At 32.4% G+C, this 14,170-nt stretch overlaps 2 protein-coding genes and 1 long non-coding RNA gene across 11 annotated transcripts; 2 read left to right on the top strand and 1 right to left on the bottom strand.

The window, feature by feature from the left end:
• Positions 1-261: 261 nt before the first annotated feature.
• LOC111306329 (protein CLAVATA3 INSENSITIVE RECEPTOR KINASE 5-like) lies at positions 262-3,811 on the top strand. Its single transcript, XM_022904227.2, has 11 exons — positions 262-687; positions 766-898; positions 979-1,050; positions 1,126-1,269; positions 1,371-1,442; positions 1,544-1,603; positions 1,687-1,784; positions 1,889-2,038; positions 2,151-2,492; positions 2,586-2,965; positions 3,056-3,811. Exons 1-11 carry the CDS (start codon positions 585-587, stop codon positions 3,374-3,376), a joined length of 1,875 nt encoding a protein of 624 aa, XP_022759962.1. The 5' UTR covers positions 262-584; the 3' UTR covers positions 3,377-3,811.
• A 1,418-nt stretch (positions 3,812-5,229) lies between these two features.
• LOC111305788 (uncharacterized) lies at positions 5,230-9,004 on the bottom strand. Of its 7 annotated transcripts, XR_002692069.2 has the most exons (5): positions 8,714-9,003; positions 6,142-7,736; positions 5,977-6,028; positions 5,766-5,845; positions 5,230-5,470 (listed from the first exon to the last, which is right to left on the bottom strand). It is a non-coding gene; the product is annotated as an uncharacterized LOC111305788 (long non-coding RNA). The 7 variants fall into 7 exon arrangements; XR_016331523.1 differs by adding an exon at positions 8,179-8,230 and having other exon boundaries at positions 5,230-6,028; positions 8,714-9,004; XR_016331520.1 differs by having other exon boundaries at positions 5,230-5,683; positions 5,766-6,028; positions 8,714-9,004.
• Positions 9,005-9,780: 776 nt separating this feature from the next.
• On the top strand, positions 9,781-13,586 carry ARLA1A (ADP-ribosylation factor-like A1A). Of its 3 annotated transcripts, XR_016331338.1 has the most exons (7): positions 9,781-9,999; positions 11,537-11,618; positions 11,729-11,761; positions 11,848-11,969; positions 12,666-12,827; positions 12,956-13,141; positions 13,222-13,586. XR_016331338.1 is itself a non-coding variant. In XM_022903589.2 (6 exons), exons 1-6 carry the CDS (start codon positions 9,962-9,964, stop codon positions 13,071-13,073), a joined length of 555 nt encoding a protein of 184 aa, XP_022759324.1. In that variant the 5' UTR covers positions 9,782-9,961; the 3' UTR covers positions 13,074-13,586. The 3 variants fall into 3 exon arrangements, 2 of the variants coding, with proteins under 2 accessions (XP_022759324.1, XP_089606556.1); XM_022903589.2 differs by having other exon boundaries at positions 9,782-9,999; positions 12,956-13,586; XM_089750430.1 differs by lacking the exon at positions 9,781-9,999 and adding an exon at positions 10,383-10,554 and having other exon boundaries at positions 12,956-13,586.
• Positions 13,587-14,170: the final 584 nt, after the last annotated feature.

Here is a 14,170-nt window from a genome sequence, read left to right as displayed (position 1 = left end):
AAGAAAAAATTTACATTTTTGTGTTTATTTTATTACTATAAAATATAAACAATACCCTTTTATTTTTAAACTTGATGATGAGTGTTCTCCTTTTTGTAAAAAATTAAAAATAAAAAAAAATTACAGATACTAAAATTTGACGTGTGTATGGCGTATGCTTTTCAAAGAATGTAGAAGTAATCAATATAACAGGTGAATTACCTAATATGTCCTTGTCCTTGTGGAATATAAACCTTAGATTTGGTTTAATTTTGTTCTTTTATGATTGTGGGTATTAATATTCTTTTCCTTACAATTCTCTTGCCTGACCCAGTGACAGGCATGCTAGTTCACTTTATAGTACCAATAAATCTGTTCTTTCTTTTTATTTTTTCTCATTTTTTTCTTGGGGACTGACACAAGATTTTAGTGAATAGATTTCTGGCATGGAAAGCAGGGACTAGTGGATTCTGATCTCAGGATTACCTTAAACAAGAGACTCACGTTTCAAACTTGGTTTTTCTGATTACTCTTACTTGAACACAAGTTTTAGCTTTGGGAACTGCCTGCTTCTTGTTCATGCGAATTGTAGATTTGTAGTTCAAATGGCAATGAGGAGAAGAGAAATTGCTTTTTATTTTCTGGCTTTCTTGTGGTTTTGGAGTCCTACAAATGGACTGCTTTCTCCTAAAGGTGTAAACTATGAAGGTAAGTAGGAAAGTTGCATTTCTTTCTTTTATCATGTGAATTAATGGAGATGTTCTAATATCAGTGTTTGTTTTTCAGTGCAAGCTTTAATGGCTATAAAGGATGCTCTGCATGATCCTCATGGTGTACTTGATAACTGGGATGTTGATGCTGTTGATCCATGTAGCTGGGCAATGGTTACTTGTTCACCTGAAAGCCTGGTCATTGGGCTGTAAGTCTTTTTATAACCATATATTTTTTGAGAAAATATGAAAGATTTACAAGAGAAATTAACCAACAAGCTTGTTGCAGGGGCACTCCAAGCCAGAATTTATCTGGTACTTTATCTCCAAGCATAGGAAACTTGACAAATCTTCAGATTGTGTAAGTGACATTCAGTGTTTTTCAAATTGAATGCATCATTTTCTTCTTTGTCTGATGTTAATGCTACTTCTGCAGGCTATTGCAGAATAATAACATAACAGGAGCAATTCCTCCAGAGCTGGGGAAGCTCTCAAAGATTCAAACACTCGATCTTTCTGATAATTCCTTCACTGGGGAAATTCCTTCCTCTTTAGGCAACCTAAAGAGCCTCCAGTATATGTAAGAACTCAAACCTGAAGCTAAAGACTAGAGATTAAGGACTGCATGTCCGTTCATTTTGGTTTAAATTTAACTTGAGCGCTGCAAATTTTTTATTTCAGGAGGGTAAACAACAACAGTCTCTCTGGAGCATGTCCTGTGTTTTTGGCTAACATGACCCAGCTTGCCTTCCTGTAATCCTCTTAATATTTGTTTCCTACCTTCCTTTTTTTTCCCCTCCTTCTAGATCAATGATTTGTATCTGTGATTGAATTTGGTTTTCTTATTTGTTTAGTGACTTGTCATACAACAATCTGAGTGGATCAGTACCCAGATTTGCCGCTAAAACATTCAGGTATATTTCCCTATCTTCTCTTTAACTCTCATGTCTCAGAACATTATGTTGATAAACATTGCTCCTTTACTATGTTATTGCAGCATAGTGGGGAATCCTTTAATCTGTGCGACAGGTTCTGAACCAGAATGCCGTGGGATGACACTGATGCCAATGTCCATGAACTTGAACAACTCACAAAGTACGGAAATTTCTTAACTTTCTCAAATTTTAATGTAGTAAAAAAAGTATGGATTTTAAGTACTCTTATGGTTTATCTGACTTGAACCACTTTTGCTTCTCAAGCTGCTCTGCCTTCTACCAGATCCAAAAGTCACAAAATAGCCATTGCCTTTGGCTCGAGCATCGGATGTGTGTCCCTGATGTTTCTTATACTAGGAGTACTACTTTGGTGGAGACAAAGACGGAATGAACAGATATTCTTTGATGTTAAAGGTCTGAAATAATTGTGCTTACTACATAAGTCTTCATTAAATTATGTTGGAATCCTTGAGGTGTAATAGCTAACTAATACTTGTAACTGGTGTCATGTAATTTCAAATTTCAGACCGGAATCAAGAGGAAGTTTCCCTCGGAAACTTGAGGAGGTTTCAATTCAGAGAACTTCAGATTGCAACACATAACTTCAGCAGCAAGAATATACTAGGCAAAGGAGGTTTTGGGAATGTCTACAAGGGAATTCTGCAAGATGGAACAATAGTAGCTGTTAAGAGGCTTAAAGATGGTAATGCTGCAGGAGGAGGCATTCAATTCCAGACTGAAGTTGAGATGATCAGCCTGGCAGTGCACCGAAACCTTCTACGACTTTATGGATTTTGTATAACACCCACAGAGAAACTTCTTGTTTATCCATACATGTCTAATGGAAGTGTTGCCTCCCGTCTCAAAGGTAAAATAAGAACAGCATGTTGGTTATTATAGTCATAACTTTACAATGCTGTATTCGAGTTGGTTAACTAAACTTGCATGTCTCTTCTGACAGGAAAACCGGCCTTAGATTGGGGCACAAGAAAGAGAATTGCTCTTGGAGCTGCCAGGGGATTATTATACCTTCATGAGCAGTGTGATCCAAAGATAATCCATAGGGATGTCAAAGCAGCAAATATATTGCTTGATGATGATTGTGAGGCTGTGGTGGGAGATTTCGGGTTAGCAAAGCTTTTGGATCACCAAGATTCACATGTCACAACCGCTGTGAGGGGCACTGTGGGACATATAGCTCCAGAATACCTCTCCACAGGCCAGTCTTCTGAAAAAACAGATGTGTTTGGATTTGGAATTCTCCTCCTTGAATTAATAACAGGTCAAAGAGCACTAGAATTTGGCAAGACTGCTAACCAGAAAGGGGCAATGCTTGATTGGGTGAGTATAACTATCTTAATCATCTCACCTGGAATGCTTAAATATAAAGCATAGATTATTCACTTTTGTGACATTAATTGCCACCTGCAGGTAAGGAAAATTCATCAGGAAAAGAAGCTAGAAGTGCTGGTTGACAAGGATCTTAAAAACAACTATGATCGAATTGAGCTAGAAGAGATGGTTCAAGTAGCATTGCTATGCACACAATACCTTCCAGGCCATAGACCAAAAATGTCTGAAGTGGTTCGAATGCTTGAAGGTGATGGACTGGCTGAAAGATGGGAAGCTTCTCAAAGAGCTGAAGCAACCAAGTGCAAGCCCCATGAGTTCTCTTCATCAGACAGATATTCTGATCTCACTGATGACTCTTCATTGCTTGTTCAAGCCATGGAGCTCTCTGGCCCAAGGTGAACTCCTTATAAACTTAACTATAAACCTTTTTTATCTTTCAAAGAGAGTTAGAAAATTATAGTTGAAGTAGTATCTGCTAAAATTCCTACAGTTGTGTAATAGTGGAAGCATAGCATCGGTCGAAATGGCTTCCAATTTTTTTCCTTTTTCCTTTTGTTGTTACTTCAACTGTTCAACTGTTCAACTGTACAGATAACAGCCTAAGAAGACATCATTGAAATTTTGATATGGAAATTTCATGTAATTGCTATTGCTATTGAGTGAGGGATCTGAGAGGCTGTCTGGTGAATTTTGTAAGATCAAATATATATTCTTTGCTGGAGTCTTAATTGTAATTTTAAAAATTAGATGATACAATATTGTAAAAGTTGTTGTGCTTATGTCACTTTAATTAGAATTTTGGTTTATAAATTGATGTTTTTATGTTTAGTATTAGATTTTCCTTAATTATGGCGACCATTAATTGAAGTTTTGGTTTATAAAACAGACAGGTAAGCCCAATTGAGTTCAACTGATCATTTTAGTTATGAGCTTTAATCTATCTTATTCGGATTAATGTGGTTAGACGGTAAATATTGATCATAATCCGACTTAAAACAACGAATCTCTAAAATAAAACGCAATTTTACCTCTCTTCTATATTGTTTTGATTAGTTTTTATCGAGGTTAATGGCTGATTGCATTAGATTCAAGTTATAATAATCTCTTGGAGCCATTAATTGCTTGGAAAAATAATCAAAACATGATAATTTAAGAAAAATCAAGAAAACATAAAACGGGTGTAGCATATTCATTTAAGCACATAGCATATTTATTTGTCAAAGTATATGTCCATTAAAATATAATTCTTTTTTATTTTCATTGTAAAAAAAAAAAATCAATTCAATACATCTGACAATTTCCAGAGCAAACCACAATTAAAGCATAAATAATTGATGTATTCAAATACAATATACACAATAAAATCCAAATATATATATATATATATATTAAAGCATAAGAGAAAATATATCCTATTTTAACATTTTAACGCAATGATCACAAACTCATAACCCGATGTTGATGAGAAAGAAATATAAAATTGTAAATGAATAAATGTCATCATTCATGTCCAAAATTCTCGTCGAATAAAATATGCTTTTAATATAATATTTTGACATTCAAAAATGCATTTCATAAAAAAATTTGTCATTTGTCAATGTAGGAACTGAGCATGGGCGTTTATGTTGCCCAATTAATGTAAAAACAATGTTAGGATAATTATTATGCTGCCCAATTAATTAAATTAAAATAATTTAATTTAATTAATTCGATTCAAAATTAATTAAATTGATGAAATAAACATCTTTATCAACTGATGAATCTAGAGGAAGAGCATTCTGATAATTTTATGTAATAATAATTAATGAATGGTTAACTCAAATAACAAAGAGAAAAACATATTTTCTTAACTATTTTAATTCAAATCTGCTAAGAGATTATAAACAGATAATTTTTTATAAATTTGTTAAATCCGATTTTAAAAAATCTGTTTGAATCGATAAAAAAAAAAATGAATGAAGTAAAGCCCAAAAACTCTACCTTTTAATTAAAAAAAAAATTGCATAATAATAATAAAACACTATGACGATCCGTCGTATCAAATGTTATGTACGCTTTGTCACAAATGTATGCTGAGATAGTTTTTTTCAGTAAATATTAATGCTATTTAAAATCTTACGTAACTCGATATTATCTTGCGTTTGTAATATGACATGTGATAATAGATTAGTAACTTCCATGTTAATTAGTATGTAAGCCGGTGCTTTACTACAAAATCTATAATATTTCATCTATCACATACTAATAAGGAATTTAAAAAAAAAATTAATTTTCTTAAAGTAAAGAGAATAGAGAGTGAATATAATATAATTATAAAAATACATAAATTTGTATTATTAGAACTAAAAGGAAAACTCACATTTTTTTTTCCTAATCCTAGTGTCTCCTCCAGAACTACTGCTAATGATGGTGAATCAGATATTTCCCAGTCACGAAACTGTTGCAAGCATTGAGAAGACACTGTCTTGGTCTTTGGACAACATCCGAAGCTTCCTGAAATTAGACATATAAACGGTATATGCCAATTACTTTCTCAGTTTTAAAGTATGAATATTGACAAATAACTAAATGGATGGAAGAGATATAATTCATGTGAAATAAACATCTTAACAATGGGAAATTGTTTAGCATCATAAACCCCAGGAATAGAATAGCAATTACTCTACAAATATTTACACTCATCAACATTCTTCAAATATAGCTTCTCTGTTTGTCAAAATTTAATGAACATAAGGCAAGGAACATAACTGAATAATGCAGAAAAAAAAAAAAAAAGGAAAGAGTTTACTTGTGCATAACCATTTCCTTCTTCATATTCTGTGACCCCATAGTTGTATGTCACTGTCAGTTCCAGCATGGCATTTTTATCTTCAGGACCATAGCCCATCATGGTTATTGTATACCGAAAAGTATGCAGAAATATTAATGGGAAACTATAAAATGACCAGATATGATCAATTATTCAATATTTTGATGGTCGGTAAAGAATGTATCTTTACCTTATACTCTTATCTTTCTTTCGAAGTAGCTCCACGCCAAAAGCCTAAAAATCTAGGAACAAAGATTGGAATATAAGCATTTTATAGTGCTACAAGCTATAGAAGCAATTAAAACTGCTAAACTTTAATATAACAAAGGTTGCTTAACTCTGGAAAGCCACCCACCTTCTTGTAGAAATTAATAGATCAATCAAGATCACCAACTTGAAGCATTACTTGACAAAGGGGCTCAGGAGTAGGTGCCCTCTCTAAAAGTTCAAACTTACAATCATCTGGATCTTCGATAAAAGCAATTATTGTATTTCCACCTTTAACAGGACAAAGAGCATAAAAGAATAAACAGTTCACAAACCGTAATGAAATCATGAATCTCAGTCAAAACAAAGCAATAGATATCGTTAGTCCCCATTGTACCTGTACAATTTAGGAGCATCAGAAAAAGATGAGTGAACTCCAAATATTCACACATTGCCCAGGACAAATCACATTGCAAAAAACCAATTTTGATGAATTGAGAGTCCCATCCAATCAAATAAGAAAACAATGTAATTTAATTATTTAAGCATCAATTAATACTAATAAAACAAAAAAATAATATAGATGAGATACTATAAGGATCTAAAAATTTAAAAAACATATTCAAAATTCATTGTAGTTTAACAAACCACTAATCATTTCAGAAAGCAAGGACTATATTACAATCCCAGGTGGTGAAACTGAGATCACACGAGATTGTGGTCATAACAAAACCGTACAAATTAACAAACCAGTTGAAACATGAATTTGAGCCAGCGGAGATGCAAGCTGCATTCAGCTTACTTACATTGTCAGTTTCCAACCAACTCCAACTTATCCTCCAGAAGGCAATATGTTTCTAACTTCAATTAAAATGTCTAAAAAAGCAAAATTTAAACAGAACATCAATTAATTTCTTCAAAAATAAACACAACTTTTGTTTAGATATAAAAAACTTAATAATAAAAGAGAAAATAACCGAAAAGCAAAAGAAAGATAGGAAAAAGGATTGGGTTTGGGTTTGGGCTAAAGGAGACATGCAAGATTTCATTCTCTCTCTACCCCTTTCTCCTTTTTTTCACTTGTCTTGCCTTGGCTTCTTGGTTAATGGTAGCTGAACATATGCTGCTCCACTTGATCCAGCCCTGCTGGAAAAGGACCTACTATAATGGTAGGAATCTCATCCATCAAGTTGTCAGGACTTCCAGAGTGTAAATACGTGTTAAACCTCCCATCTCAGACACGGCAAGTCATTCTGCTTCTTATACCAATAGTACATAATGCAACACTGCCATTTGCTTTATGGAGCATCAGTAACTGTTAAGGCAACATGGAAAGGCAGCTTGGCATTCTTTGGTTTCCTCATATTTTCAGGCATCTCAATGACAAGATCAAAAAAATCCCACCATTGGAGTCATCTACTATCCATTTTGAAATAGATCTATTGTGCATTACAAGTGTTACCAGATTATATTTAGCACAGCAAAACCCAAGAACTAATGTAACCAAAATGAGTGGTGAAGCACATCCCCTGCTCTTTTTCACTATCATTGATGGTTGTAATTAAATGAAGACTCAGATTCTCCAAATCAAAACAAACCATCCTAGCTCAAATTGCTTAAAAACAAGGCATATACTCCAAAAGTGTCCAAACTGGTTAATAATGAAAAGCTACTAATGCATTAGCTTCCTAACATAATTGAAGTTCCAGTTGACTTGCAAGAGAATGCAAGCTCCAATGGTACCTGCACAAGAATTACTGTAAATCAATTTGATGTAGATCAAGAACTACACAAGGTTGCAGACTTATGGTACTTCGTAGGAAATAAAAAACAAGCAAGACTTTTCATAAGTCAGAATATGAAGTACTGCTTGATATCAATAATACAGATTTTGCTATATATATAAATATATATATAAAAGAGTAGCCAAAAATCTACATAAAATAGAAAAGATATTGTTGAGATGAAACACCAAAAAAAGGCTCACATTTCATACAAAATTTTACAATAACAGAATTTCTCCGTATAAGAATCAAAGATATCTGAACAGAACAAAGAGGGAAGCATTTTCCATTAAACCAAACAAAACCTTCAAATTCATCAATATCAGTCAAAACAACAATGTAGTTAGCAAAATTAAACAGCTGGAAGAATAGAATAAGACCCAGAAGCAGCAGCAACCAACCTTAGCTTCTGGAAATCTGATCCAGTATTACAATTTGAGCATCAAAAGGAACCTGTGTACGCCCCTAATAAGAATCTGTTCCTCAAAAAGTAAAAAAATACAAACTGAAACTGCACCCCAACATGACATAACCACTCTATTTCCTGTTCCCTTGGTTCAAAGTTTTTAGGCACCCTAAACTATACATTAGCAAGAATTCCCTAAACCACCACCAATCCACTAGTATACAATTTAAACCCAAAAAAAAAGCAAAACGAAACATCAATTATATGCACGAAGACAAATTCTTTCTCCAAATAACCAATTTAAGCAGAAGTAATTTAACTTATATACCTTTTCACTAAATTGCAATCAAATTTTATGAAGCAACCTCCATTTGACTAAATTGCAAACAGAACTTTAGGCAATTTTTTAATAACATTTTTTTTAAAAAATCAAAGGCCTTTTTTTTGTTTGTTTAAACGTCAGAACATGTTCCTTCAAATTACATTACAGAGAAAAATAAATAAATAAAGAGACAGAAGAAGAAGCTTACGATGGTAGGGAAGGGGAGAGAGGTCACGCAAGGAAGCACGTAAAGGGGTTAGGGTTTTGCCTTGTATTGGTTCATCCTTGTAACTGAGTCAGGGGGTCGAACTTAGTAATCAATGCATGTGGCAAACCAACGAATAGCTCAAATCAATTCCAGCTTTTGCATTGTGGAATCTGATCAAGAAGTTTCCGAAAAGTGCTTTATTCCCAAATTACCTTCAATATATTTGTTTTCACATTGTTGCGCTGTCCCGTTGAACACAAACAGGGGACAGCTTTTATTTTAAGGCATAGATTATCATATAAATTATTTAAGACATTTTGCATTGAGGGTTGTATATATCAGATTTAGCAATTTATTTTCATGCTTTATTATATATTTTTTAATTTGTGTTATTTATTTATTTATTTTGGTTAAAAATTTTTAAAATAAATAAATTATTTAATCTTTAAAAAAAAATAACTTTTGTTTTAAATAAATAAATTATTCATAAATCAAAATAAAATGTGTCATATTTACTGATATAAAATAAATACTTATAAATTATATATTTAAAATAATTTTATTATTACATTCAATTTTAAAATTTTTTATTAAAAAAATAAATTTTATTCAATTAAATAATTTACTTGTTGATATATTTATTTCATATTTTAGTTTATTATATTTTTTATTTTCTTTTAAGATTGACAGATGACGCGAAGTTGTCTACCCATCTATTTATTTTTTTAAATACATAAGAAATTATTTATAAATTATATTTTTGCATTAGACTGGTTGTTTCCAACCCGGGGGAAAGAGGGCCCAGAAGAATCATTCAGGAGCTGATTGCATAAGCTCGTAATTTTTATTATTAATATATTTATATAGTATAAAATATTAAAATTTATATATTTATATTATATTTTATATAAAAATTATATTATGTAATTTAAATATAAAATATATATTTTTAATTTTATTAATTTTAAATATGATTATTATTAAAATTTTAAATTATATCAATTTTATATGTTTTTTTCGTATTATATCGGTGCGGTATTCCGTATCGCCTGTTGTCTTGTATATCGTGTGGTGTAATTACAAAGAAAAAAACAAGGAATTACCGACACGACAACAAAAGAAACAGATACCCTTTGGTCGGCGAAGTTTCCTTGGCTACCTTTCTTCCTTTCTCGTTTGCTTCTCCTTCTCTATTTCTGTCCCTCTCCCGCTGCAAACTGCAAAGACCAACAACTTCAATTTTCTGAAATGGGTTTGTGGGATTCACTTCTTAATTGGCTCCGCAGGTAATTCCCCTTCGTCTTTTTTTTTTTTTTTTTTGAATTTCTTTCATAGTGCTGCAAGTTATTTGGTTTCTTAGAAAATGCTAGTTAATTCTCTCATATGATATTAATATTTGTTGAAAATGGAAAATTTTAATATAATTATGATTTAGTTAATTCTCTATGTAAGAGTTGTATGGTTCAATTTATACTTGATTACATCACTAGGAAAAACCAGCAGAAATTTCAAAATTATAAGGTTGGATTATAATTTTGTTATGGTATGCTTGCTGGCAAAATCATGGAATTTTGAATCCAGATTAGTTCAGTGAATTTATGCAGCAACTCTAATAGGTGACATTCAGCAGGATTAAAATCTCCACATCTGCTACTCCTTCTATCTCAGGTTGCAGCTGTGGTGTCATGGTCCTAGGGAGGAGTCATGAATCCCACATCGGCTGTGTACTAGAGTTGGTCTTGAGATATAAGTGTTCATATCACTTTTAACTTGTGATGTATTTTTTGTGGGATAAAATCGTGATGCTCAATAGGCTGAAGTGGACAATACCTTACAAAATGGTGTGTACCCTGACATGTAGCCTTTTTGTAAAGTAAAAAATATGAAAATTTTAAAATAATCTCTTACCTTTGGTTTTCTGGTCTGCTTTTCTGCTGGGAATATATTATAGATTGTGGAAGAATTTTATATCTCTTACTTTGGACTTAAGGTTATATTTTATATTGATTAAAGAGCAAAAATAGCATTAACGGTTGTGACTAGCTTAATCTTCAAACTGCTGGAAACCGTTCAATGTTCATATCAAATACCTTTGTTAGTGAGATGGCGAGCTGCAATAATGACAAATACTGTTGTGATTGTGGGAAAATTAGTCGGATTTTTGAGGTCTCTTTTCTAATACTATTGAAGGTATTATTGGAATGAGTTCATGTGTTCTCTAAAATTCTGTATTCAGATATTTATTTTTAATTCAGTGGAGTTTCTTTGTTATAGAGGTCCAATAGGCCTTTACTTTTTAATTGAGGGAGTCAAGGTGGTAGACTTCTTAGTGAACATAGTTACAGTGTTCAATTCTGGTGTCATGTTTCGGCTTTACGTTTGTAACCTTTTACTAATGTTTTATGCATGAAAAGAAATAATTGTTAATCTGCAAATGTTTTGCGGAAATTTGGTACAACTAGATGCTGTGGATGTTTGTGACCGGGATATTACATTGTTTGACTTTCTCTGCAGCAGCTTGATTGGAATTATCAAGTAGTAATGTTAATGCGAACTGTAAAAAATATATAGTACTAAAGTGTTTTCTTAGTAGATTTCAATTTTGATGGTCATTAGCTCTCATATGTTCTTCTTTTTTGCCATCCACTTATCCATATGCCTGGATAGGCCTTGCCATCCAGCTTCCTTCTCTCATCGAGGTAGTTTATTTGTAATATCGTTCTAGATAGCAAGCTTCACTGTATAGTTTGTTCTGAGGTACGGTTGGTGTGAAGATGTGTTTTTAAGTGCTTCTGTGTTTCTTACCGAGTATCTTCATTGCAGCTTATTCTTTAAGCAGGAAATGGAACTATCACTCGTTGGTCTTCAAAATGCAGGAAAAACGTCTCTTGTTAATGTCATTGCTGTGAGTAATGCAGAATTTGTTTCTTTCTTTTTCTTTTCCTTCCTGCTGATATAATTAGCATCTGTAGTGGCTTTATCTGAACTTTACTTTTTTTTTTTTTTGTTTACCAGACAGGAGGCTATAGTGAAGACATGATTCCCACCGTAGGTATCTTTTATTTGGACAAACCAGATATTATAATTTTCCTTGAGGATGTCTTTAAAAAAAAATCTTCAAATGTGGAATCCAGGTTGGTTTCAATATGCGAAAAGTTACAAAGGGAAATGTGACAATAAAACTATGGGACCTTGGAGGACAACGAAGGTTTCGTACCATGTGGGAGCGTTACTGCCGTGGTGTCTCTGCTATTGTGTAATGCTTCCATTCTCTTAATCTACTATATTTATGGTATATTAATTAACTTTTGTCATCTTTATTTACTGCTTAAGATGATCTGGTTCTGATTAGAAAAGAAAAAAAAATTCATTAGTGTGCTGGTGAGAAATTTACATGTTTTGGGAATGAGCACAGGTTTAAAAAGGTGCCTGATATTTTATTCAGCATAATCATGTTCTTCATAGCAGTAAATTTACCTGGTTCATGTTTATGATGTGAATTTTAGTTGAAGGCTTCTTTTAGCATATAACTAGGAATTATATCCGTGCACAATTTTTGGAACTTACTCTGGGTGCAATTTATTTTGACTCTTCATGCCATGATAACTAAATTCAGAAGTTTTATCAAATTCTTTATTTGGGTAGTGAACATCACCCCTCTTGATGATATTCAGACTCAAAGAACCATGTTAAATTTCAAATAATGCACTTTTCCATGCAGTTCAACACATACCTATTACCGGATGCATTAAATTACTAAACTGAAAACTTCGTTTTCTTTCATGTTGACCAAGAAAACAGGAAAGAACATAGAATCAGAATCTTGTCAGTGTAGTATAATTAAGTTTGAAAATCTTCGGAATTAGAATGAACTTTAATAAGTTGTGTCATATGGTTCTATTGGCAATCTTTCTAATGAATTTAGTATCCCATTTAATATATGTAATGGCAGATATGTGGTTGATGCTGCTGACAGAGACGGTGTTCCAATATCACGAAGTGAGTTACATGACCTCTTAACAAAACCTTCCTTGAGTGGAATTCCTTTGCTTGTTCTTGGCAACAAAATTGACAAGTCAGAAGCTCTTTCAAAGCAAGCTTTGGTGGATCAGTTGTAAGTTTTAGAAGCTTGGCTACAAGTTTTTTTGTCTTCTTTTTGATGATTTATCTTCACAACTTGTTTCTCTATTCTTATTGAGAATCTAAAAATGTCTTATTATTTTGTTGATATTTAATTCATAGAGGTCTCGAAACAATCAGTGATAGAGAGGTGTGCTGCTACATGATTTCATGCAAAGATTCCATAAATATAGATGTCATAATTGATTGGCTAATCAAGCACTCGAGAACAGCCAAATAAGCAGTCGTGCAATGTTCTCCTCTTTTGTCTCATTGCAAGTAATGGAAGGAAAGATCCCATGCCTACAGGTAGAAGCTCTGGTACATATTTTCGTGGAATTTCCTTAAATTTATGTTATTTGTGATCCAAATAAGTTTTTCCTTTACAGTTGGAAAGAATTGAGGCCTAGTTTTTGGTTGTGCTCCAAACAGGCATGTTGTATAGCATTAGAACAATTGATGGTGTTGAATGATTGGCTATAAAATTGATTAAGCTAGCTTCTCCTGATGATCTGGATCTAAAGCCAAAGGAAATGTGGCTCTTAAGATTATTTGTTTATGTTTGTGTATTTGCAAGTCTTGTTTTAACCGGTATATTGAGGTGCATTAGTCTCCTTTAATGGAGTGGAAGAGTGAATTGCTTTTTAATGTTTACTTCTAAACAATAAGCTTTGTAGTTATACCAAAGAAAAATATACCCTTGTCTTTATGATAAAATAAAATGCGAGCTTTGGCTCAGCGAATGTTAATTGCATTTCGAATTGCCTTTTGATAAGATTTTATTGTTTCCAAATTATTCTAAATGTGCATCTTCTTTGTTCTATTTCAGTGTGATTCCGTCGTTTCTCTTAAAACTAACATGTTGATAGTAATCATATAAAATCTTAAGGTCATATTTGATAAACAAGATTACGATAGAATAAGATAAGATGATTTTATGAATAGGATTAGATGAAATAATATCATCATATCTTATGTTTGATGTGTGCAAAGATTAAGATAGAATAATTTATTTATTGATCAAAATTATCTCTCCTCAAAATTTAAATTTATTGATGTAATTTTTAAGAGTTTAATAGGACATGTAAGTTTAATCCCATTGATTAAAAATAATCCTCTTCACTTTGGGAGAATTGAATCATCTTATACCAAGAGGATGATAACTCTCCTTGTAATCCTATCATTTTCAATTAGATACAAACCAAACATAATATAGAATGATTATCATACTATCCTATCCATCATTCTATGCATCAAACATAACTTAAGATCATGTTTTGTTCATATGATGATAGATAGAGATAAGATGATAATCATCTTATACCATGTTTGGTTTGT

Source organism: Durio zibethinus, chromosome 21, assembly GCF_047325235.1.
Source record: "Durio zibethinus cultivar Kanyao isolate XHJ-2024 chromosome 21, ASM4732523v1, whole genome shotgun sequence".
Lineage (NCBI taxonomy): Eukaryota > Viridiplantae > Streptophyta > Magnoliopsida > Malvales > Malvaceae > Durio > Durio zibethinus.
Note: the sequence above shows the minus strand (reverse complement) of the source record. Positions and strands in the feature narration are given on the sequence as shown.